This window comes from Drosophila gunungcola, assembly GCF_025200985.1.
Source record: "Drosophila gunungcola strain Sukarami chromosome 2R unlocalized genomic scaffold, Dgunungcola_SK_2 000006F, whole genome shotgun sequence".
Lineage (NCBI taxonomy): Eukaryota > Metazoa > Arthropoda > Insecta > Diptera > Drosophilidae > Drosophila > Drosophila gunungcola.
The window spans coordinates 957,708-982,655 of record NW_026453168.1 but is presented as its reverse complement, the minus strand read 5'-3'; the positions used below and the strand labels follow the sequence as shown (position 1 = coordinate 982,655).

Sequence of the window (24,948 nt, the reverse complement as noted above, 5' to 3'; positions counted from 1 at the left end):
TATTACGGTTTAAATTAGAAAAGTATTTATTAACAGAATCAATAAACTTCCATCCCACTATATTTGTAATAATTTTAGCATTTGTTCTTATTACTTTCAATTATTAAACAAAAGTATTCAAAATATTTATAGCTGTTAATGTTTAACGAACATTTCTAATTATTAAGGCAAGGTCTAAACTCAATAGCTATATTTTTTATAATATAATAAATTGTCTGGTTAGGAAGAAAAAAACTAGTTAACCTTAAATAAGTTTATGTTTTAAGCATAAAATAAAATTTTTAATAACAAAAACATTTTGCAAGGTCTTTTCGTTTCCACACAATAAGTACAGAATCTAATGATAATTTGTGTTGTTTTTCAAAAAGCTTCGATTAAGTAAGAAGTAGGTAACTTCTTTACTCTACTAATCGAAGCATTTTCAAATCATGCATTATTCCAAAACATTTTTTTCTCACTGTAGGTCAGTCAGAAAAAACGAGCTTGGCCCGAACTTTTGGCCTGCCCCCAGTCCTGTCCTGGTCCGGATGTTAAATGCATGCCAAAGCCCCAGGCTAACTACACTTGAACTCCCTCTTTTCACTCCCATTTTTCCCTGTGCAAGCTCCTTGTGCAAAAACTGTGTTTTCAGCATCGCGTTGGTTTAGGGACAAAGTGCAGTCCCGGCCATAAAGTCATCTCTGTCATTTATTTCGGCTATTCGCTGGTTTTAAAGTTGGCCGCATAGTTGGCAAATTTAGAGCACCCTGGAATGCCACTGGGGAAATGTCAAGATTTTCGGGTTGCGCCCAAGGCACAATTACTCATCTGAATATTCTGATGAGTTGGGAATTCGTTTCAGCCTAGTCCCATATGGTCTATTGAGTGGGAGTTGAAGTTGTCATTAATCATTTGACGAATTGATTGGCAATCAATTGGTTAAAGGCAAGGTAAGCCAGCTAAGAAGATGGTATCCCTTTTGGTGTATTAAGTGGTTAAGAACATAATATCTTCTACAAATTGCAAAAAAAGGTAAATGTTAATATAGACGTTTTACGTGTAAATATTAAAAACATGCTATTAGAATTTGAGTTATGAAAATTATACTATGTATATATACAAACCAAAGAAAGACATTAGCTGATTTATTTCAACTTTGTTAAATACCAATCTAAATACTATCAATTAGTCTTTCGGATTTTATTTTTTTACTAGTCTCCAAAATTCTAAAAAAAAAACACCTAAAAAATCAGTTTTTCTATCAAAACGCTGAGAAGTAATAGTCAAATGATGGAATGTCATACATCGCTGAATTCGTCATTAAATTGCCTATCAAATGGCATTCGCAATAAAAAATTTTTCAGATTTTCAAATTTTTGAAAAAATTGATGACCCCCACCCTTATCAAAAATGCAAAAAATGGTCATAAAATTAAATACATTTTGAGTTTATCGAAATAAATATGCAGAATGCTATATTTAAATATTTGACCCTATTTTTGAAGAACTTTTTGGTAAAGTTTTCTTTAGAAAATACTGCTTTTATTTACTGGAATGGGTTTTTAATTAATATGCTGCAATAAACCAGAGTCAAAGGTCCTAGTTACTAGCACTCTTAATACCTAACGCGAAGGCTTTTATATTTAATATTGTATACAAATACCAATGCTGTACAAAATAAAAAAATAATAATAATAATTTTTTTACTGAACTTAAATAACTATCGATAAATAACTATCGATACCTTTAATGGTAAAATTCCTTTGGGATGACCTGAGCGTAGCAATCCTTAACGCAATTTTTAAAGGATTTTTGTTGCAGTTTTGGTAGCTTATACTACTTTTTAGGACAAACTAATCCAGAGTTGCGTAATTAGCTGCTAGTTGTGGTCTTGGTCTGACTAGGGCGCTAATTGAAACCATACCCCTGCTGCCGACAGTTTTACCGAGCTGCAGTTCGGGCAAATATTAAAGAGCCACAGGAGCAGCGGAGGCAGTGAAACCCGCACTTGAACTTCCCCCGGAAATCGGTCCCCACGGAGCATTTTGTAGAGCACCGCGCACTAATTAATCCAACAGCCGCAGACACCTGGTAAGAGGAGTTGGGAATGTTGGATGAAAAGTCCCCCGGCGGTGCATGGAAATCCCCTGGCATTCCATTCGATTCAATTCAAACGCATTACGCATACGTCGCGATGGCTGCTTGGCCACAAAGTGATTTATTTGCCGGCGGGAAATTAACATTTAGATTAAAGAGCGCAGAATTAACATTTTCCATAAATATTTATTTGGTTCGCAGCCAGAATAAAAATAAGTGTAAAATGTTTTCAACGTTTTTAACTGCAATCTAACTTTGTTACTTCTCCGCGTCCAAGACGTAGCGAAAGTATTTTGCATTTTCCTTAACGTAATCCAAATCGGATACGAAAACGAAAACCGACAAGGAGGCAGGCGAAAAAAAGGAAAAAATGGTTTAGTACCAGTGCTGCCCTTTTGTCAAACATCGTTTGTCAGGAACGCTGTTCCCTTTTTTTTAACCCAAAAAAGCTTACCAGGAATGCAGTGTCAAGCCAAAAATCGATCAAGTCACAAAAAACAAGTCTAAACTTTTTACCATAGGACGTAGGCTGAGCAAAACCAAAATTGTCTAATTTACTTAATCCACTTAAATATTATTTCTCATGTTTCTTGGAGTATCCACCATTCATGCAATAATTTTAATTTTTATTTATTTTTTATTTCATTCCGTTACTTGTCATAAACTTTATTCCCTTGGTTAACTGCTAAAGTCAATTATCCGACTCAGACTAAAATTGATTCAGTCATAAAAAAGTCTTTAATACTAAGAAAAATTAAAAAAAAATAATTTTATAAAAATAAACAATGTGGTAATTTTTTAAAATGATTATATTCTTTTGTTCCGACTTCTCGCAATGATTAAATTGCTTTTAGGCAGCTCTGAACTGGACATTATTTTTATGTCTGGCTCTAACAATTTAGATTCGCATTTTCCGTCCAAGACGCAGCTGCTCCTTCTAATACTGATATGCCTTCTCGCTTTCTTTTCATTTTGTCTTTTGTTATCAAAGATAACAAAAAAGCAACCAAAGTAGCAATCGATAGGGGGCAATCAACTGCAACGGAGTTTCAAACACAATGAAAGCATTCCCGAGTAGAGAATATTCTATTTCAACATTTTCTTATTAAATGTTTAAGGCAATTGGGATTTTTTGGAATTAGTTTTAATGCTCTTAGCGTTAATTGAAAACATAAAAACAAATATAATTAAATAATTTGTATTATATCAAGACTTTTTTTACATATTAGATTGCTATGTCGTAAAAGAGATTGACTTTTTAAAACATTTTTCATGGCGTATTCATAAATGACAGGAAGAAAGCCAGTCAGCTCGCATTTACTTCAATTATTCCTGAAATTTTCGCACACAAAGCCTAAAATTTGATATGCAAATTAACGAAGCGTAAGCTTTAAGCCAACTAAATTCCCAAAAACAACCATCAAGTGCCCTTATTTCGATTCATACATTTGCATTTATAAATATATTATCAGATATATGGCCACAATTTATTATACTATGCAGAAGAATCCCTTTTCAGAATCCGTATCTCGTCGGCTGTGAATGCAACTTCCGCTTTGATGCTTCCGCATCAGTGATTTTTAATAATAAAACGAATTGGAGCGACAACACACACAAATTGATAACCCGCTGTGTGCACTTCATAAAGTGTAAGGCGCCGAAGGGAAAAGTTTTTACACCTTCTCCCCAGTCTGGTGTAATATAAATAATAATACGTATAGCAGCAGGCACAGGCAGTGGCAAACAATGGCAATAAAGGCGTTACAACTTGGCCAAGACAAAGTCAAGTTGAAGGCAACAAAGCAGCTTCAAGTACGAAATGACAATTGACACGAGCGGGCGAAAAACCACCCTTGGAAAATTCAACAAGAGCACACCTTAACCGGAGAAACTCGCACGCCCCCCTAACCCCCCTGTTTTCCCGTTTTGCACAATTTATTTTATTGTTGTTTGGCAAACAACTTTCATAAGTTTCCAGCTGTTCACAAACGGCACTCAATTTTGGTCGCCATAGCAATCGTCGTAGCTGTCGCCTCCTGCATTTCCCGCCCCAGGATTTTCCCCCGTGAAAAGTTATAAAGAGAGAGTTTTACATTATTAGTTGCCAGTTGCCACTGCGTTGGTGGCCCCGCCAACTGCCGGTAAAACAGCCGGACAATCGGACAATCGGACTCCGGACGGAGAGTGGGGAGTTGGACAGACTCATTACCATAAGCAGTTGCAGCTGCTGCGGCATTTAAATTTGCAATTCGTTGCGTGGTCTGCTGACGTCGCAAAAAAGTAAAGGAAATCAGAATGAAATCAATGCAAATTTGAATGCCAAAAACGCAATATGATAGCCACAAAAAATGCATGAAAAATTGCTTAAATAAGTCGTAGTTGCAATTCCCTTGAAAAAAGTTATTTTAGTGGAAGTACTTTTGGTATCAAATGCGCATTATCTCAGCAAATAAAACTCAAAAAATTTGTTTTGCAAAAAATGGACTTTTAAAACTAAATGTTGTTTTTTTTTTTTCTTTATTCTATTAAATTTACTAATTACACCCTTTGCGACTAGAATCCACAATTTAATATATTTTTGTGAAACTTGTTAAAACAACCACATTCCAATATATAATCTCTAAAATCACTCTAACTTTTTATAATATTTGCTTGTGATTTTAATAAATAAATACAATTTACAGATTACGAAAGACGTTTAGGACCCATTTAGGAGGATATTTAGATTGATGCAAAAACAATGAATAAGAATAAGTGGCTTTTTTGAAATTTATTTTTTTTATACAACAATCAATCATAGACTGTACCTTTTGACTTGATTTTACACAAGCTAACTGTATCATTAGTTCAAAATTCTTTAGCACAGATAAGCAATCAAAAAACCAATTACACAAATTAGCAAACCTTTAAACACGTATTTCAGCCAAAACCGTGGTACCCGAAAATCCATCAAAGTACGAAAATAATTGTTGGCCAAAACATTTCTATTTGGCATTTACATTTATACGCCGGGCGAATCGGTTCGATGCCAAAAAGTCAATCAACTGCTGAAAATAAAAGCAAAAAGTATGGGGAGAGCTTCAAATATTTGCAGTTGCAGCGTTCAGTTGGCTTTTCTGCGTTTTCCTGACCCGTCCAAATGTCCGGGAATCATGTACACAGCATCTGTCCCTGTTTGTGGTTGAAAGGGTGCAACCAACAATAAATAAAGTCTAGCCGTAGTGCACTTCAGCAAAAAAACAATTATGGCTGCCAGAGGCAGTATGTATGTATGTCGCCGGGTATTTTCGGGTTAGAATGGGTCACTGGCCACTGGAGGGCAAAAAATTTGTTTCTAGTATTGTCCAACAATCAATAAAAATATTAAGAAATCTGGCAAACGGAAACGGAAGTGGCTGCATAAACAAAAACCAGTCAGTAATTGTTTACAGCTGAAAAGTTGAACAAATAAACAGACGGGCTTTTGCCGATTGTGAGCGTGTGGGAAAGCTAAATATATATGTGTATCTTGGCATTTTAGAGGAGTGACGGAAATTTCAGCGAAAAACACATTTTGGCTCTAGCCAATTAGATCTTGGGTTTATGGCCAAAAAGGTTTCTCCACCAGCTGTCAGCCGACATTTCGCCGACAGGCTGACAAGTTTAATATGGCTTGAAAGCAGCCCCACCACAATCGCTTTCCTTGCTTTAAATTGCCCGAAGACGGGAAATTCAAATAGCTGGCTTAATTTAATGCCCGATTGCAAGGAAAAAAAAAATATGTGGGTGCCCACTCAGACACACCGGGTCGCATCCAGATGCAATTACCCCGGCCCCAAACGCAGATCCAGATCCTGGACGAGAACGAGTAACAGACCCACTGGATGTGTCTCCTTTGCCCGGGTCGTAAATTGCCAGCGTGATATTGAATTACGTGTGACTTTCTACTTCCGTTGGCCCGTAATCCGTTTCCGGTTCGCTGGCTGGGTTTACATTTGCCGTTAATCTCGTGCTAAGCGCCTCCAATAAATTATTGCCAGCGAAAAGTCCAGCAGGTCCAGCTCCGCAGAGCGTGTCCAACTGTGTGGGAAAAAATTTGCAATTAAAATGCAAGCGCTGATAGCCGAGCGAGTCGAGTCAAGCGAACCAAGCATTCTACCCGACATTTTCTGCCATTTTCGAATACCCAGCAGGTTCAGGGGAAAAGGCTATGTTATACTCCATGGAATTGTAAGTTTGGAATCGAATTTACTTTACATTTTTAAGACCATATCTTTATTATTTGTTTGCTATATTAAGACCTCCGAAATATTTACCAATATTCGTAGCAAATAAAAACATGTACTTAGGGTTTATAATAATAACTTAATTTTAAAATTCAATAAAAGCAATCTGGCTAAGACTCAAAAAATTAAAAAGAAGCACAATACTTTACAAATTTTAAAGTGTGTAGTATTTGTAATTGACACACCCTTGAGATCAACATTAAGCTGTCTGGTATAAAATATAGTTTAAAGTGAGCATTTTGTAATAAACTAAAATTAATAATTCATTTTAATAGAAACTTAAATTATTTCAGATAAAAATTAAATTCCCTACTGAACCAAGGACAACATGAACTAAATGTATAAGAAACAGAACTGTTTTAGATCAAGATTGAATTTCCCTTCAACCAGTGAATTGTAATTAAAATTTAATTGGTGGTATAAAGTCGAATCCAAAGCACTCCCCACTGGGTTCTGTTCGCTTTTGTATGCTTGTGCTTTTAGCGGGCACCACTTTGACCTAATTCGGGCCATCAGCCAGAATCCGGCGAGCATTTCGTTTTGTTTGGTCAGCATTCAGCAGCATCCAGTGCTCATGTAGCCACTGCATTGTCGGTTAACGCATTCAACGCTAAAATGTGGCCACTTTGGCGCTGCAGCAGCCACCGCACCACTGATGCCACCGAAGCCACCACCCACTCATGCTCCATTCCCGAGAACACACTACTAATATTTTTAGCCATGCCACGCGAATTTTGTTTCCCTTTTGCGGCCTTGCCACCAGCTAATGCAGATTTTTGTGGCTTTTTTGGCCATTTCTGTTCCTGTTTCTCTTCCTGCTGCAGTTTCCAGTTGCTTATCAAAACTGCAGCGTATGTTAATGATATAGTCCAATAAAATTTTATCGATCAACAACATGGACAACTTCGACATTTGTAAAAATGTAGTTTACAAAATTTGGTTAGTTACAATAAATCAGCAATAACTATTATGTACAATATATATAAATAATGTAAACAGATCATCTACCATTTTTGAGGTTTAAGGAAAACCACCTAAATATGGTAAGTAATTGTGGTTAAATTAAATCAGTTTAAAGCCTTAGCTACAAAATATTGAATTTAATTGTAATGATGGTCAGGTCGAGCTTGAAATATAACGATTATTTGTATAATCTAATTTATTCTTCATTAAGCTTAAGCAATTCTACCTTCCCCCAGATAATCTATGCGTAACGCAAAGAAATTTAAAAAATATTAAGAAGAAATCATCATGCTGACTCCCCAAGTATTTAAGCCATAACTGTGTTTTCGATTGGTAAAGTTTAAGTTTAAAGCTATTTTATACCCAGGCTTAGTCTAGTTAAGTAAGACCCCGATGCAATTTCAGGACTACACATTTTGATCCTTGGCTTCTGGCATCAAGTGAAACACTCAGACTCAGACGAAACTGAGGAAATGGCTTAAAGCAGTTACCGTTCCCACTCTTGGCCTCTTCAAAGGCGGCGAACGCAGTTAATTGAGTGGTCGTTCGTTGCGAAGGAGGCAACCGTGCAAAGGAAACCAGATCAAAGGAGCTCAGTCATGTCAGTGCTGTCTGCTTGGCCATTGGGCGGGCACCTCCATTAGCTCAATCAGCCACGGAAAACGCGAGTGAAGCTGCCAGCCGACACTCAATTAAATGGTACTGCACATTTTGCAACAATTGGCCAACTACTTTGCAGCCCGCTTACGGCGTGTAATAGCCATTTGGTCTTCTGTCCGGAATCTGTGTCATCGTATTGCCGAATCGCAATGGCATCCAGCTGGGAGGCGCTCATTACAAGTGGCGTGGCCCTTAAGTACCTTAAATTGCCACTCGCATGCACACGGACACATTTATCACATTCGCTTAAGCTGCACTGGCAGAAAAGGTGACTTAAACTGCATAAGAAGTATATTTTAGCTTTTAAGTAATTGTTGTTTATCTAAGAAGTAACTGGTTACAATAATAATAATAATAGAATTAACTACATTGTATAGAATGCATAACATAATTAAAAGAAAAAGTCATATACATTAACTTTTTTCATTCTTTTTGTTGTAAGAAATATATTAAAGTGCTATTACTCAAAAGATACATGAACTGTGTATTTTGTCTTTGATTAAGTAGAGTTCTTAAAATGATTCACTATTCTAAAAATAAAGTATTAATGAATGCATGTTATGAAAACACACCTTAATTAAACCAAAAAGTATAAAAAGTTTAAATCTGTTACAACTACATTTTATTTTGTAATTATTCAAAAGCTCGTGTGTCTTGAACCTATTCAATTATTAAATCAAATAACATTCTGATAAAGAAATTCCAAAAAACCAAACGATTGATTTAGAACCTCTCATTTTTTATGTTTGTTTAAAGTTAAAAAATGATCATTAAAATGGTATACAGCCTATTCATGTTGTATGTATTTTTTCTGTGCATCTGGTGCTGATTTACATCTGTGAAATGCGACAGCAAAACTTTTTGCTTGGGCCTTTATCGCTTTAATTGTGGGTCGTGAGGAACGAACGGGTGAAGGGCTCATCTCCGGCTTCCTGTGTCATACTTTTACATCCTGTTGCAGGACTGCAGGTCCTGCTCCGCCTCCTTCAGTCGCTGCTCTTTCATCAGGATTGTTTGCCACGCCAACAGCAAACAGGCCAACAATGCTGCGGAAGCGATGAGGAGGTTTATGTTGGGTGCTCGGTGTTCGGTGCTCAGTGCTCGTTGCTCGGTGCAAGGGGCAGGATACTGGATGCTCACGATGATGCATCCACGGCTGTTTGGGCTGACAACGATCCAGGTCACTGCACTGAAGGCATCAATTACACGGGAGCTGGCATTAAAGTAATTTTAATTTTTCAGCCAGCTCAAATGGATGGATTTCTGTTTTCCTTTGGTGCGAAATTCAATTAGGCTCAATGACGGTGGCCTCAGCCGCAGACCGCAGCGGTAATAATTACAAAAATACAGGCTAACAGGAGCTGCCTGTTTCAAAATTAATTAATGCATAATACTGTATCAACGACTATTACCTCCAATTAAAATTCAGTTGTTTATTCACCGTTATGCGGGCTGTCATAATTTTTGTAAAATCTTCATTCAGCTTTTCTGATTTTAGACCAATTAAACTTACAACTTTAAAGAATATTTTAATCTAGTTAGGTCATTAAATTTAAATCAACAGAGCATAATATTGGTTTCTCCGTGCTATATCTAACTTACCTGTGCACCGCCAATAAGCATTAAATCAACATTATCCGAGTTCGGAAGGCATAATTTAATATCCCAAACCAATCAATGCAAATCAAATGGTTGGTTTAAAATCAGAGCTGTTAACTATTAAACATGATATCATGGCCATTAGGGGCAAAACCGACCAAAGTCAGAGCCACAAACAGACACATCGCTTCATCAACGTCCCATTAAATGGAAGTCATTGCTATTCGCATTGTAAATCAAATTACGCATACAACGCATGGGCCGCAGCACCCAAATTGGGAGCGATAGATTGAGGCACTGAGAAAAAGCAGTCCCTACCTTGATTTTATATTATTAATATTTTATTTAATTTATTTTTAGCATAAACATGCATTTCTTCGTAACCTGGTTACAAATTTAGATTTTTTGCAAATTTTATTTTGTTAATGTAAGGTTAGTTAATAAGTTTTGTTATATTAAAACTATAATTAACGTTTAAACGGTACATGTGAAGTAAATACAAACTTTAAGTCTATCTTAATAGGTAATCTATTTTATATTAAAGAGTACATCATTTTACCGCCGTCTAAATAAGAAAAATTCAATTTGTTAATTTATTTTAAACTGTAAAATCTTAAGTAGAAAACTTTTTTTTTCATATAAAGCATAACTCATAACTCTCAACAACTGAATTTTAATTTAAGCACAATGTAAGCGTTCAGAATATATAATCAAAATTTTATGTAAACATAAATCAAAAAAAAACAAAAGGAATCAATGTTCAAAACAATTTGTTCCCCCAACAATTGTAAAATTCTTGGCATTGTAAACTACGTGTATTTTGCAAATGAGCTTATATCTGATGTACCACATTTCTACAAAGATAGGTTTCTGTGTAGGCGTATATCGGAGGAATGGGCCTGCTGGTGCATTAGCTTGAGCTGCAGTTTAATATACACAGCGCTAATAATTCACACAATAAGCTGCACTGTTCCATGGCCATTATTCATGGGCTGGCCAGAAGTGGAGGTGGATGGTACATATGTCCCGACGCCACAGTAAGCAACCGAAAATACGGCTTGTAGTTGAAGTTGCATTTTCGGGCAGTATGGTTACCGACACTCCGGCCCCGGAGACCAACACGTTTATGGCATTTGCCAATGGCCGGAGTGCGCTTTTCACTTTTATTGTGGTCGCACTCGATGGCTGGCAAAGTGTTTGCCGTTGGTAGGTAGGACCGACAATATATCTGTCTGGCTGTCGGTGAACACAAGTCGGAGTAGGAGATCGACACAGTAGGAGGAGCAGAGCAGGAGCTGGAGCTGGAGAGGCAGATGCACTTGCCTGGGCCATACATATATGCGCTTTGCCTTAGCAGAAGCTTGCCTGCAGTTTTTCCGTTTTTATGACAGCTTCCGGTGGAGTGGCAGACTACATGTGTTCGCATGCGAGTGTACGGGATTCTCTGTGTTTTGGCACCTGGAAATACCTCAAAAGGAACAGAAAACACAACCCCATCTCTGGAAAAAGGTTTAAGCTGCAGCACGATTCTGTCCTGAAGGCTTACTTTGAGTTGCCAGATAGTGCTGCACAGAAATAAGTACGACCCTCATGTTGGAACTCTTATAAGCAGTATTTATTTTTGGCTAACGGCTATGCCATTATAATTTTAGCATTTTGGAAAGAATTTTTATTAAGTTGTAAAAGTTGGTGACTTTGTTGGCTCATCCATGGAAAGTCAAAAATTATTTTAACTCTTTGAAAAACTGTAATCTTTTTATTGAAAAGGGATATATTAAAGCTTAAGTATTAATCAAAATAAAATCCAATAACATAATAATTGCGTAAATAAATTTATCCTTTCAATCTGGAACTATGATACTCTTTAAATGTTGCATGTTCAACTTTTTAAACTGATGTATATTGCATAAAATTCAGAGCGCATTTCAATGCAAATGCATTTATGCATTTATCAAACACATCGGTCATGCGATTGGGGTTTGACAAAAATTTGTTTCCTCTGTCGAAACAGGATATGTTAGTTGTCCAGGACAACCCCAAACAAATCTGGCAACGAGATTTGTATGCGTGCGGAATTTTACGATTTTATTGCCCATTGAGCAGGGTTTAAAAGGGGAAAGATTAGGGGGCGGGATCGAGTGGCCTCCGAATGGCATTAATGTGCGGCATTTAAATGGTTTGAAACCACAAAACCAAACACCAAGGAGCAACAACATCAACGGCTGGACACAAAATTGGGCATTTACATGTTGCCAAACACAAACAACTGAGATTTGGATGGCGAGACATGACTATTAGAATACCCCTTATAAAATTGTTAAGAAAAGTTTTAAATAAAAAACAACAACTGTGGATTTCTTCAACACAATTTTAGCAAAAGGGTTTTTGTTTTGTTGTTTTAAATATTTATGGAGGAACTTACAGCCACACTTTCTAGCCCAAAATAGCCTTAAATTACCATTTTCTAAACGTCTGGTGAAGAACGGACGCACAATTCGCATTGTTTGGCTTTCGGTAGTAGCAGCTTAGCCAAGGATTTGTCCTGAATGTGCGAGTGTGTGTGTGTGTGTGTGTGTGTGTGCATGAAAGAGTTTTCTCGTGCCTGTGTGTCTGCGAAATTTTCTGATTTATGGTATTAAACGCACACAAAAATTGTTGAATTGGATTTTATTTGAATTTAATGGGTTTTTAGTGTATTTTAATGGGATCCCTTTGTGGTAGTTTGCAGATTTTCAGATTTAATTTTGTTATTTGTCGTGAGTATGTTCATTGGTACAAAAATATGTAGCTATTTGTGGCCAATTCGGGCCAATTCAATTGTTACGCAGTTAGGCATATACCAAGAAGATATTCTTTATATCTCTAACTCTAATTCAATTGCATTTTCCATTTCCAATTTGGGCAAATCAAATATTTCATCTTACTATTGGCAAATGTCAATTTAATATTAAACATTTGTTTTTGAATTTCTTTAGACAGTTTAAAAAATCTTGTTTAATGCAAGAAATGCCTACCAATTCTTGATCAATCCCAAAATTAATACAGTTCTTAAAAATAGCGCTTAGATAAATAATGACAACAAATTATTCACAATAATCCGTATACGCACTGTTAGCCTTCTCAAAACCATATGCGGGTTAAAATCACAAGAATAATATATAAATTTCAAATAAAATGATAGGGGAATCCAATACAAACTTGTTGTAAAGATGCAATTCCGAAAACGTTCTTTCGTTTGTTTATGCGAGCAATATCGCGTATACGCCGTGTCGCTCAAGGAAAAATGGGTAAATGATAAAAAAAAATAAAGGAAAAGGAAAAGGAAACGAGTGTCCGCTGAACCATATGCACTACCAATTTATGGCTTCAATAAACATAAAGTTTATAAACTCCCGAGGCGATGTCGTTGCTCATCATCTGCAGCGGATTGTCGAGGAAACGGCAGCAGCAACGATGGGCAAATAAATAATGAAAAAGAAAAGTGATGTCATAAAATTTGTATCTCTTAACTGAAATTGAGCAGCATGAACAAGCTCGCAGCGGCAACAAAAGGTAGCAGCAGCAGTAGCAACATGGCTTGGTCACTCCGGCAAAAAAAAAAAAAACAAGAAAAAAACAAAAATATAACGAGAATGGTGTGCAGGAAAGCAAGTGGAAAATGTGAGAGCAGAATTTCCCAAGCAGCCATATAATGGCAAACAGAAAAGCCGAACAAAGCTGACAAGGCTGCACCAGTTCACTCGAATATGTGGGTTTTATAGAGTTGCAAGGCTGCCAAATACTATACTTTGTACTACATATACAAAACAAAATGCTCGACACAGTCAAAAGACATGTAAGGCATCAACAATTTTGAGTAGCTAACTTTTGAGCTTTTGAACCGAGGCAACTATGTATGGTACAAATATGGGCTTCCTCTTCTCTTAGTTAACTTAAAAGAGATTTCCAGTTGGTTAACTCATTGGGCAGTGAAATTTTAATTAAGCAACAACTTAAAATGTGAACGAACTTTATTTGCCAACTTTCAATATTTGCCAATCAATGCTGTTATAATTAAATTTCAATATACAAATACAGAAAAAGGCTTAATTACGAGCTCTGCTCAATTGATAACAAAGACTTGTTGACGCTTTGATAGCTGCTTCAATGTCACAAATACAAATACATTTGTACACGAAAAAAAGAAACAACAATTCAAATAAATGAAAGCTCGATAGCTGCAAGTTAAACAATAAAAAAAGAAATTGATAACATGCATACAGTGACATTTAATTAGTTTTTTTTAGAGTAAACTGTTCCTGCTTATCAAAGGAAAAAAATTTTAAAAATTTAGATTTTCTATTCAATAAAATAAGATTTAGTTGTAAATTCCATTGCTAAGTATAATGTAGAATGTTGTCAACCATGCAAACCAACATGTTGATAACTAAATTGCAATTGGTTAAACGATCCATAAAATTTAATTCAATAATCTACACGAAAATTCCCAGTAATGCAATATGTTTAGAACAAGTTCTGAATGCAAGCAACAAAATAGTAATTGATAACCAACAAATTGTGAAATTTCATTACATATTTAAGGACTGCAAAAGATATTATCCTGGCAAACAAAGTAAATTTGCGGCACTCTCGCAATTTTCAACTTTTACTTTTCGGGGAAAAGCCGTTTTGCCTTTCGGGAGTGCGGCTAACTCATTTCACAATTTGCCAGCATGAAACGGTTTTAATGTGAAAACTTTTGCGGCAACATTGTGGCAACACGAAAAGGTACGAGCTCAACAAATGTGGCCTGCCTGCCAGACAGATGGCTGTTCCTGGTGCTCGGATCCTTGGATCCTGGTTACTTGGTCCTTGGTCGTTGGTACAGAGTCCTTGGCCCCTGGCCTGATCCCCTGCCCTATGATTAAGTTGTGCAAAAGTTGGGTTCAATTTTGGGCCAACAATGTCCGTGGTTAGCGAGTCGAAAGCGAGTCAGTGGGCCAAATGCAATCAAGAGCACAATAACAATTGCAGGAGCAATCGGTAACCAAGGCAGCCGAGTCTGCCATTTATATATATAATATATGGGGGTTTCATGGACTGTCATGTTTGGGAAGAACAAACAAAATATTGAATATTATTTGGCAAACAGCTGTGCCTGCTGTTCTGTTCCGTTCGTTCACTCAATCAATAAAGTCGAGGGGAACAAAGGAGCGAGCCCCTCAAGACAAGATGTAAATAGAACGCCATACTGGCTCCTTTCTATTCCGATTTCTCTCCCTCATGGAAATCGAAAACGCTCCATGCAAATCTCCCTCGTGTCGCCTTTTCTACGCATTTTCACTTTGCCGCACAATACATTTACATAAAAATGCACTTGATCTGCTTGCTCGGATGGTGTTTGGCTCCTTCTACACACACTCACATATCTCCATCTTCATCTCCATCTCCATTCATCTGCCAGTGCGATTTGTTTACACTTGGTGATGAGTACGTCGTCTTTATCCCCTCACCGCGCTTAAGCTTGTCTTACATGGTGGGAAAGCTAATCGGCTTTGCATTGGGAAATATTTACACAGGGGCAATGTTTTACCCAAAATATGCATGAATTCGGGGCTTCTCTACGTCTGAATAATATTGTGTGAGACATGTTGATATTACATTGTTAATATAACAAAGAAGTATAATTTGGTATACTGATAGTTCTTGTAAAATGGACTCTAAAAATATAATTTTATTGAAATTCTAAAATAGAAACATGATTTTTTAATCCACATAATATAAGAATATATATGTTTTATAATGTTTTGTTATAAACCTAAAAAAACTCGTTTCAGTTTGATATAATAGCTTAAAACTTTAAATTAATTGATTGACAATAGATGAATCTGGTTATTTTCGCAAAAGTTAAATTTTTATACTTGTCCTATAATGTTTCTTAAAACAGTTTTAAAGAAATTTTAATTTTGTACTAATAACATGTTATCTAAATGGAGGTTTGTATATTTATTTTGCTTTAATGTGGTTCCCTTTCGTTACTTACCCCTTCTTAAACTAAACTTCACAATTTAAATATTTATTTTCCTTCAAGTTGTCACCTCGGAATATGAACTGCCTCCCCCTCCGTCGTCACCTGACCCCCCGGTGGACTAATTAATTTGTCAGGTGGAGCCTAGAAGCAGGTCAGCGGTGGAATTACACGCTCCGGATTACACCCTAATCTCGAGCTTTGAGCTCTTAAGTTGGGTCAGTGCTTCATGCGCTTTGATCCTTTTGCATGCCATTATGGCTGGGCTGTTGCCTAATTGCCGGACCGCTGGAGCAGCGGCTTTAACTTGCCGGGGCTTCAGCATCCGGACATGGACATCAATAATAAATGGCAGTCGACTAAAGTTGTAAACCTTTTTCGGCACTTATCTGTCACACGTCACACGGCGCCAACATCATTTGTCAATTGTCACGGCTTTTGGTTAAACTCGAACTGAAACTGAGAAACTCAGCCCTTATCTTTTGGGAGAAGGGTGTCTTCCCAGTTAATTTCCATCGCCCACTGAGGGAGTCAGAAAAACACAGAAGTTCGGTGTTTGCCAAAGTTTCTCGTTTCCCTCGTCACGCTCAATTGTTAAAAATGACAACTAATTAATGTCTGTCCGCCCACAAACCCACTGACCACTGTACGTTGGCCAGCTTGTAAGCTTTTTTGTGTAGAAAAATCTACATTTTCTATCTGTCCTACCGAATCCTCCACACAACTCGATTGAGCTTAATTTGAGGTCAACTGGTTCGGAATTTCAGAGTGATTTGTCGGTTTAAAGGTTAATGGGCGGTCTGTGGGGTTGGGCCAAAGAAAATTGACAGAAAACTGAAACTAAAACTGGTCGGAAAATCAATCCAATCAGTTACGGCTTACAGTCGATAATCAAGTAGGAAAATTCTAGGGTATTGACAAAAGGAAACCCTTTTAGTTTGTAGGGCACGTTTTGCTTTAGTCTTTTTTGATAATGAAAACCTTGTTATATTTGTTATAAACTATCATAGAAAAATTAACTTAAAATTAACCTAACTCTTTAAATTGGTTCTTAAGGTATCAATTGAATTTAATTTATAGGTGATCTTCATTTGTTTTGACTTAAGCATAAGGTTATGGTGTAACTGACAATTTTGAAGGCTCTACTTAGTAGCTTATATGTTGATGTTATAATTTTGAATTGAGTTATTGAAACCAAAGACTTAGCTGGGTAAGCTGCGATGAGATTCCATTCAAAGCAGCGTCACAAATGACTTCATTAGCGCGTAGTGCTTAGAGTCTCCTTTGAGGAGAGGGCGTACTTATTAGTTAATCATGCCCAGCAACCTACAAAGCCAGTCCACATCCACTTAGTGGAGATAAGTACCAGAAGTGGGTGGCAGATGGGTGATGAAAACTCCCGGCCTGCACAAATGCCATCATTAACTATGGCTCAAGCCGCTCGAGCCCGGCAGCGATTTTATTGTTTTTGGCTTTGGCTTTGGCATAAGCTCCCAGATCCCAGATCCAAGCTTCCACATCGCAGCTCCTTCTCCGTCTCCGGATCCTGTGCCTCTATGCCTAATGATTCGCACTGTGGCTCGGCTTAATGACAGCAAACGGGGCCCAAACTTTTCAAACTGCATTGGCTGCATTTACTGGTCGTCCCGGCCGTCGTCCTTCTCCTGACAGTCGAGCAGGACATGTGTTCGAGCACTTGGACTCGGAAGTTTCCCCTCCATTCCCCTCCACATTCCTCTCCAAATTCCCATTCCCATTTCTGTTTGTGCCTGCCTAATGCTGCAATTTGTAGACCGCTGGGTTCATTACGGCCTGCGATGTGGCTGCAGGCGAGGAGCAAGCGACACTCCAGCCCCAGGGGTTCTCCCAGCAGGAAGGTCCGACGGTTTGGCAGGGTTAAGAGCCCCACTTGCATATAAGCTCACACAGCCAGATTCAAAAAAATAGTTCAAATATAAGATTTTTTAGAAGCAAAATACCTTATAGCTAGCAAGGCTCTTTGTTTAAATTGAAAACAAAATAATTATTTTATCAAACATTTTCTGAATTCTGTTCAAGAAATAAACGAAACTTAAAGATTCTTTAATTAAGAAGGGCATTAAAAATAGGGAAAGAAATAGTTAAAAATATGTAAGTTATTTTTATAGGTAAACTATTTTTAATTATTTGTTCTTTTATTTTTAATGCCCTTCCTATAAATGCACATTTTTTTATATTTTTGTTAAGAGGTTTTAAAACGAAAAAAAGGATCTTGAGCTCTAAATGGACATTTTTATTGGTAAACTTTATTCTGTATCAATTAAGTAAATGAAAAATGTAATAATCCTTTATAAACACTTAGGTGCAATCTTAATTGCTCTTACAATCTTACACTTTCAAGAAGATGTGATAGATTGAGCAATTAGTTCACCCCAAGGGTGCTATAATTTTGACCTCATCCGTTGAAACTTCCACATGGCATACTTATAACCAAGCGCATAGCTTAGAGGACTTGGCTGCTTTGAGGCTGGCCGAAAACTTTCAGCATCTGGCAAGTTGGCGACATTTTCGGCTGCCAAAAACTTTGCGAACTTTTGCGCCATAGCCATGGCTGCGAGTCCGCAAAGTGCTCGTTCCGCTTTGAGTGGAGTTCATTACGAATGCCGCGTGTTGACTTATGCATAATTACTGTTTCCTCGGACCCCGTAACCCGGACCCCGGACCACACAGCACCGGATAGACCCACTGCTATGGGATTGCAGGCTCCGGCTCCCAGGACCCCACTTGGCACAAGTTTTTTGGACGCGGCGGCACTGCGCTCCAGTTGGGTCATATGCTCATTTGTGTGCATGACGCACTGACCTGTTTCTAATGCAACAAAAACGTTAAGCGCCCGCCAGCCACTTGCAGAGCAGTCAACTGTGTCCTCTTGGCTCAGAGAACACATCCACCCACCCGTACACTCGTATACCCGGACAACCGTACACCCGTACACCCAACCGTGGACTTTGGTGCCCCGGCCGTAGCATACTTTTTTGCGCTGTCTGCCGGAGAGTTTATTTTACGCACGCCTTGACCAGACGACGGAGGCGGCTGCAGCTGCCGCTTTCCACTTTCCACTATGCACTCGCAGGCAAGTGGAAAAGTCAAGCGGATAAACAAGAGATTAAAATGTCATAAACACTGTTTTTTGCCACTCCAGCTAAGCAATTTAATGAAAGCCAAGGAAATGGGTTTCCTTTAGTTGCAGTTGAAAAGTTTCAGCTTCGAGTTTCAACCGAAAAGCGGAGTATCTCTCGATACTTGCCCGGCCGTTGCAGCCCAATAAATTTTCATTAAACTTTTGATTTGTTTTCATGACTTTTTGCGCCCTACAAGACCAGAGAATTCAATTGAAATTGTTTCCAAAACAAGCTGCACAAAAAGTTGTTATCAACTATTTGGTGGACCGGTCAATAAATGGGTCTTATTGACTACATGTTTCAGTAAATTTAATAAAATTATTATTATTGTGATCCAAGTACGTGTTTTTCTAAACAAAATCCTACTAAAAGTTATTGGACACGATAAAATATTAAGATACATTATTTCCACAAAATTTTAAAAACATTTACGAAAGCAAAAAATATTTAGAAAACGTGTTTTTAATCTTTTTTTCATTGGTCTGGTAAAAGTAAAATAGGTTTTGCAATATAAAGTTTTTGTTTACAGAATATATCATGAATTATTATTATTAAAAATGAAAATAATTAAGCTATTTCCATTTGGACTCCAAAAAGAGCATTCAATCCTTAACTTTTGGTCAGTAAAAACTTTTCATTTGTAACACAATTGAAAAAAACTTTATTTTCGTTGGGCCTGCGAACAGGAGGGTTGCACAAATGACAAACTATCATACAGAGGCATAAATTAGTCTCGCATATTTGCGCCAAACAAGAAACTATAAAACACTTAGATATATTCAAGATTAGATTTACTGCCCGTTGGCACACACACACACACGCATTCGTACACACACACACACATGTGCGTCTCTTTAGAATTCCTTCGATTTACGACATTTAGGGGCTATGCTAAATGAAATACTGGATGCCAAGTCGTTGCAAGCAAAACCTCAGACAATTTTCGGCGGCAAGAACCATTAACGCGTTGATGCTGAACGTCAACTGATCCTTGACGGCGAAAATTACAGATACGATACAAATTGTGAGTACTAATTTCCCGGTTATGTGTTATGTGGTTACGATATTAAGTATTGATTCGTTTACAAATACATGTGGATAGAGACTGAAGGAATAAAGGAATGAATATTGAGTGCGAATTAAACAATCAAAAAGGTTGTGAGCCAATGAAGTTAGCCGATTACTCGGCGGCGGTGTTGATGGTGATGGTCTTGCCCTTGGGATCGTCGAAGCGGTCCATCGTGTTGATGTCCATCATCCAGCAGACGCCGACGAACATGATGATCAGCAGCAGGGCGACTACGAACAGCCCCATCAGGATGCCGGGCGTCACAAAGCCCACGCAGTCCCAGGAGTCGCCGAAGGCAAAATTGTTCTTGTAGGTGCCATCGAAGGGAGCCTGCAGCTGCAGGGATTTGAAGCTCAGGGTGTTGTACATGTTGTCCACAGGAATCGAGTCGAGGGTTAGGTTGCCGCACGAGAAGGAGAACTTAACGGGGGCGTTCACGTCGCTGGTGCGGAACTTGCTGCCGTCGTAGGCCAGGTTGCTCATACTAAAATAGCCGCCATCATAAAGAATGTCAAAGGTGATCTTCTTGCTGGCTTCGGAAGTGGCCAGTTCAACGGAGAACTTGGTGAGGGGAGTGGTGGAGTTGGTGACCGCCATGCCGGTGACGTCGACGGATTTGCCGTTGTAGTGGATGGCGGTGTAGAAGATCTGAAACTGGTTGGTCGCGTACCATATAAAGCCGCCTTTGGTGGCGGCCGTCTCACGGCGGGTGCGACGCTGCACCACTGGGGCGGTGGAGGGGGCGGCCAGGTACAGATAAGCCACCTTGCACTCGAACTGCTTGCTGATAGCGGCGATGGCGGCGTCTGAAGGTGGATAATAGCATAGTTAAATAAGTGTGTCACATTGCCTGTTTGCTGTTTGCCGTATGACCCACCATGTGCCTCCAAAACATCCTCCCTGCTCTCGGTGGCATCCTCAAAGCTCACGAACAGGGCCGTGCCCACGGAGCACTTGGCCGGGGTGACCAGCTTGCCACTGGCATCGATACTGTTGTGCTCTCGCTTGGCGGCCACCGAACGTAGCGCCTCCGAGGGATTCTCCACGCTGGTGTAGTAGGTCTTGGGGCTCACTCCTTGCAGCTGGGCGTAGCAGGACTGCGACTGGGAGTTGGAGCACAGGAAGTCCTTGTTGCTCAGCTGCATTTTGGTAGAGCATGTTGTATTCAAGGTCGAGTTACATATCTCAGTAAGTTGCTATACTTACGCCATTTTCCTCGAAGGCCACAACCATGTGATCTTTCAGCAACGTAGCCAACTGCTCGGCAAACTCCGCCTGGGGCACCGTCTTCAGCGAGGGCTTCGCCACACTGATAAAACATTAAGGGGGTTATAGTAGTTACATGTGCAACTGGTGGAGTCCCAAAGGTCGAAAAAACCCACCTGTTGGCTCCCCACAAAAAGACGGGCGTTTGCTCCGCCAAGGCAGCCCCAATGACGCACAACGCAATCAGCGATTTCCACAACATCTCGCTGGATTCGCTTACTTCGGGGTTGTCACAAAAACAAAGGGAAAACCAAAACACATAAGTTAAAAACCAAAGAGAGAACACAAGAGGCACAAGAAACCAACCGAAAAGTGAAATGAAACTACAAACGAAAAATGGTGGTGAAAATTTTCGCTTTGCCTTGCACGACGTCGCCTATTCCAGTGAGAAAAAAACCTTATGACGGTCATGTGATGCGCACCAGCTGACCGCAGGGTTGTCAAAACATACCAGAAATTTGATACTAAAAAGTTTAAATAAATACTAACAAAATTTAAAATATTATTTTCTTTAAATAAGTACTACCTAGAAAATTTGTACTAATATAAATATAAATAAACTATTTAAAATTATTTAATGCTCACTTGAATATACCACATACGAAAAGGTTGAAGTCTCTGATAAACAAACTTAGCGTGTACATACTCCAAGCCGCTATCACAAAGTAATAATGGCCTTATGATATTACATTGTTGAACTCCTTTGTTGGAGTTATTTGAGCTATAAGACATCTATTTGCGATTGAATTGGGCTAATCAACCAAGGAAAATAAAAATGTTAACATTTGTACGCCTTAAATGCTTATTGCCGGAAATGATATAAAAAACGGTCAACCATTTGTCAGTTTCAAAAACATATTAAAAATGAAAACACTGGTGATTTGGACGGCGGAAACAAATATATAATAAATATTATTAGAATGTAGAGATAAACATTGAATTGATTAATAAATAAACCAAACCAATTGGACTATTTACCATAAAACAAGCTCATGTAACCCATATACTGTTGCCTCTTTCTGAGCTTCAAAGAATCAGTCAACGAATGAAACCATCAATGCGATGTCATAAGGTTACTGTGGTATTTTTTCACAGTCGTGCTGCGGTCACACTGTCCCGAAGAAAAACAAAGTTTTTGTTATGATTTTACTGCGGCAATTATGTATGAAATGTGCCATTTAAGGACTTGAGGATGCGCCTGCGCCGCCGCTGGCCGCGAAGGATGCGGCGTGCCATAGAACAATTGCGACTGCAGTCGCGCAGGAAGCTGCAGTTCCTCATGGGTGACGTTTGCCCACTGCCCTTGCCTGTTACTTAACTAATTTGATATTTTACCTATTTCCAGTGATTGTAGGACTCTGCCTGATCATTTGGCTTACTGCCAACTATCTCTCTTCAGCCGATGAGGGCAAAACCGGCGAGTCCAGCAGCTCCTGCAGCGCCATCGATGCGGTTTACACTTGGGTCAATGGCTCGGATCCCAACTTTATTGAGGCCATCCTGCGATTTGATCCCAAATACGATCCCTCGCGGTTTGATGACAAGAATGAGCTGCGCTACTCCCTGAGATCGCTGGAGAAGCACGCTAGTTGGATCAGGCATGTGTACATAGTCACCAATGGACAGATTCCCAATTGGCTGGATCTTAGCTACGAAAGGGTCACAGTGGTGCCCCACGAAGTGCTGGCTCCCGATCCCGCCCAGCTGCCCACCTTCTCCAGCTCGGCCATCGAGACATTCCTGCACCGCATACCAAAGCTGTCCAAGAGGTTTCTTTACCTCAACGACGACATATTCCTGGGCGCACCGCTGTATCCGGACGATCTGTACACGGAGGCCGAGGGTGTGCGTGTTTACCAGGCCTGGATGGTGCCCGATTGCGCCCTGGACTGCCCCTGGACCTACATTGGCGACGGAGCCTGCGATCGGCACTGCAACATCGATGCCTGCCAGTTTGATGGCGGAGACTGCAGCGAAACTGGGGCAGCGGACGGTGCCCACGTCATGACACAAAGCCAGGAAGTGGTTGAGGTGGATACTGCTGCTGTTCCACAAACACCGGTCCACCGCTTCCCACACATGGGTCTGCAAAAGCTGTTTAGGCGCAGCTCTGCTAACTTCAAGGATGTGATGCGTCACCGCAATGTGTCCACGCTCAAGGAACTCCGTCGCATTGTGGAGCGTTTCAACCGGGCCAAACTCATGTCGCTGAATCCCGAAATGGAGGCAAGCAGCTCGGAGCCACCGACAACCCAACGCCACGGGCTGCACAAGGAGGACTTCAAGTCCTCCACCGACATCTATTCCCATTCGCTGATTGCCACTAATATGCTGCTGAACCGAGCCTATGGCTTCAAGGCAAGACATGTCCTGGCGCATGTCGGTTTCCTGCTCGACAAGGATATTGTGGAGGCCATGCAAAGACGATTCCGCCAGCAGGTCCTCAACACTGCCCTTCAGCGCTTTCGTTCGCCTACAGATCTGCAGTACGCCTTCGCTTACTACTCCTTCCTCATGAGCGAAACGCAGGTAATGGGTGTGGAGGAGATCTTCGATGAGTTCGACACGGACGGCTCCGAAACCTGGTCGGATCGGGAGGTGCGCACCTTCCTCACACGCATCTATCCGCCGCCTCTCGACTGGTCGGCCATGCGGTACTTCGAGGATGTGATTCAGAACTGCACGCGGAATCTGGGTCTAAATTTTAAAGTTGACACAGTTGAACACTCCACGCTGGTGTACGAGCGATATGAGGACTCCAATTTGGTTAGTACCTGTGAATACATCTTGCTGAATTCTAATAACTTTTACTGCTTTTTTTAATAGCCCACTATAACCAGGGATTTGGTAGTGCGATGTCCACTGCTGGCCGAAGCTTTAGCGGCTAACTTTGCAGTACGACCCAAGTATAAGTTCCACGTCGGTCCGAAAAGAGTCTCGCACAGCAATTTCATGATGCTCACCTCGAATCTGACGGAGGTGGTGGAGTCCCTGGATCGAATGCGTCGAAATCCGCGTAAATTCAACTGCATCAACGACAATCTGGATGCCAATAGGAGCGAAGACAACGAGATGGTGCGCCACCTGCTCGAGGACTTTTACCTGTCCTTCTTCCCGCGGCGTAGCAAGTTTGAGCTGCCGCCTCAATTTCGTAACCGGTACGCATCCTGGCGGGACTATCAGCGCTGGAGGCGAAGGAAACGGGCTGTACTAGTAGTGGGATATGGAGTCAGTCTGCTGCTAGTCATCTGCCTGTTGCGTTTTATGTGCCACCACAAGGCCAAGTTTGTGAGGCGCTGTGTGCAGCGTTTGTAGGTCCCTTTTTTGGGCCATTCTATCTTCTGCAATGTTGTGATATGCTGTGAACATTTTTGTAGCTATATTGGCCATTTCTGCAAGCGAGCATAGTCAAATCTAATTGTGGGCCATATGTAAGGCTATTTTACTAGATCTTTAGGTGCATGTTAGAGGCTACTTTTAAGATTAGTCATTAAGAGTGAATGTGTAGTGAAATTTTCTAGACTCTTGTGTTATAGCAGTCTTACTCAACGTTTTTAGGTGGAATTTTATTTCATTTTATTTACTTAATGGTAAATGCTCGGCATTAGCAACTAAGCCTAATAGAAAATTGTCTTTATAATAGTACTGAATATTGCAAGATGACATATATCCATGGTAAGACTAATTTTTCTTAATTCAAAACTTATATTTTGTTAAAAATAATTTTTAAAATAGTATAAATTAGAAGATTTACGCTTTAAATGATATTTATAAATTGCTAATCAAAATCTAGATCAAGTTAGAGAAATGCTTATGTGTTCTTTAATCTAAACAATATATATAAAATTTATTTCCGCTGCTCTGAAACTTCGGAACATTCGCA

At 39.5% G+C, this 24,948-nt stretch overlaps 2 protein-coding genes across 2 annotated transcripts; one reads left to right on the top strand and one right to left on the bottom strand.

The window, feature by feature from the left end:
• Window positions 1-19,361: 19,361 nt before the first annotated feature.
• On the bottom strand, window positions 19,362-21,513 carry LOC128254785 (V-type proton ATPase subunit S1). Its single transcript, XM_052984084.1, has 5 exons — window positions 21,372-21,513; window positions 21,182-21,284; window positions 21,006-21,108; window positions 20,677-20,938; window positions 19,362-20,605 (listed from the first exon to the last, which is right to left on the bottom strand). Exons 2-5 carry the CDS (start codon window positions 21,265-21,267, stop codon window positions 19,911-19,913), a joined length of 1,146 nt encoding a protein of 381 aa, XP_052840044.1. The 5' UTR covers window positions 21,268-21,284; window positions 21,372-21,513; the 3' UTR covers window positions 19,362-19,910.
• A 650-nt stretch (window positions 21,514-22,163) lies between these two features.
• LOC128254784 (N-acetylglucosamine-1-phosphotransferase subunits alpha/beta) lies at window positions 22,164-24,948 on the top strand. The gene is made up of 3 exons (XM_052984083.1): window positions 22,164-22,348; window positions 22,411-23,831; window positions 23,892-24,948. Exons 1-3 carry the CDS (start codon window positions 22,258-22,260, stop codon window positions 24,378-24,380), a joined length of 2,001 nt encoding a protein of 666 aa, XP_052840043.1. The 5' UTR covers window positions 22,164-22,257; the 3' UTR covers window positions 24,381-24,948.

What these genes read in the sequence shown, in the direction of transcription:
- LOC128254785 (XM_052984084.1), bottom strand. Translation starts at nt 21,267, where the DNA reads ATGTTGTGGAAATCGCTGATTGCGTTGTGCGTCATTGGGGCTGCCTTG. An exon ending in TTTTTGTGGGGAGCCAACAG is followed by an intron (nt 21,109 to 21,181) that starts GTGGGTTTTTTC and finishes ATGTTTTATCAG; the next exon opens with TGTGGCGAAGCCCTCGCTGA. An exon ending in GGATGTTTTGGAGGCACATG is followed by an intron (nt 20,606 to 20,676) that starts GTGGGTCATACG and finishes ATCCACCTTCAG; the next exon opens with ACGCCGCCATCGCCGCTATC.
- LOC128254784 (XM_052984083.1), top strand. Translation starts at nt 22,258, where the DNA reads ATGCGCCTGCGCCGCCGCTGGCCGCGAAGGATGCGGCGTGCCATAGAA. An exon ending in GAAGCTGCAGTTCCTCATGG is followed by an intron (nt 22,349 to 22,410) that starts GTGACGTTTGCC and finishes ACCTATTTCCAG; the next exon opens with TGATTGTAGGACTCTGCCTG. An exon ending in GATATGAGGACTCCAATTTG is followed by an intron (nt 23,832 to 23,891) that starts GTTAGTACCTGT and finishes TTTTTTTAATAG; the next exon opens with CCCACTATAACCAGGGATTT.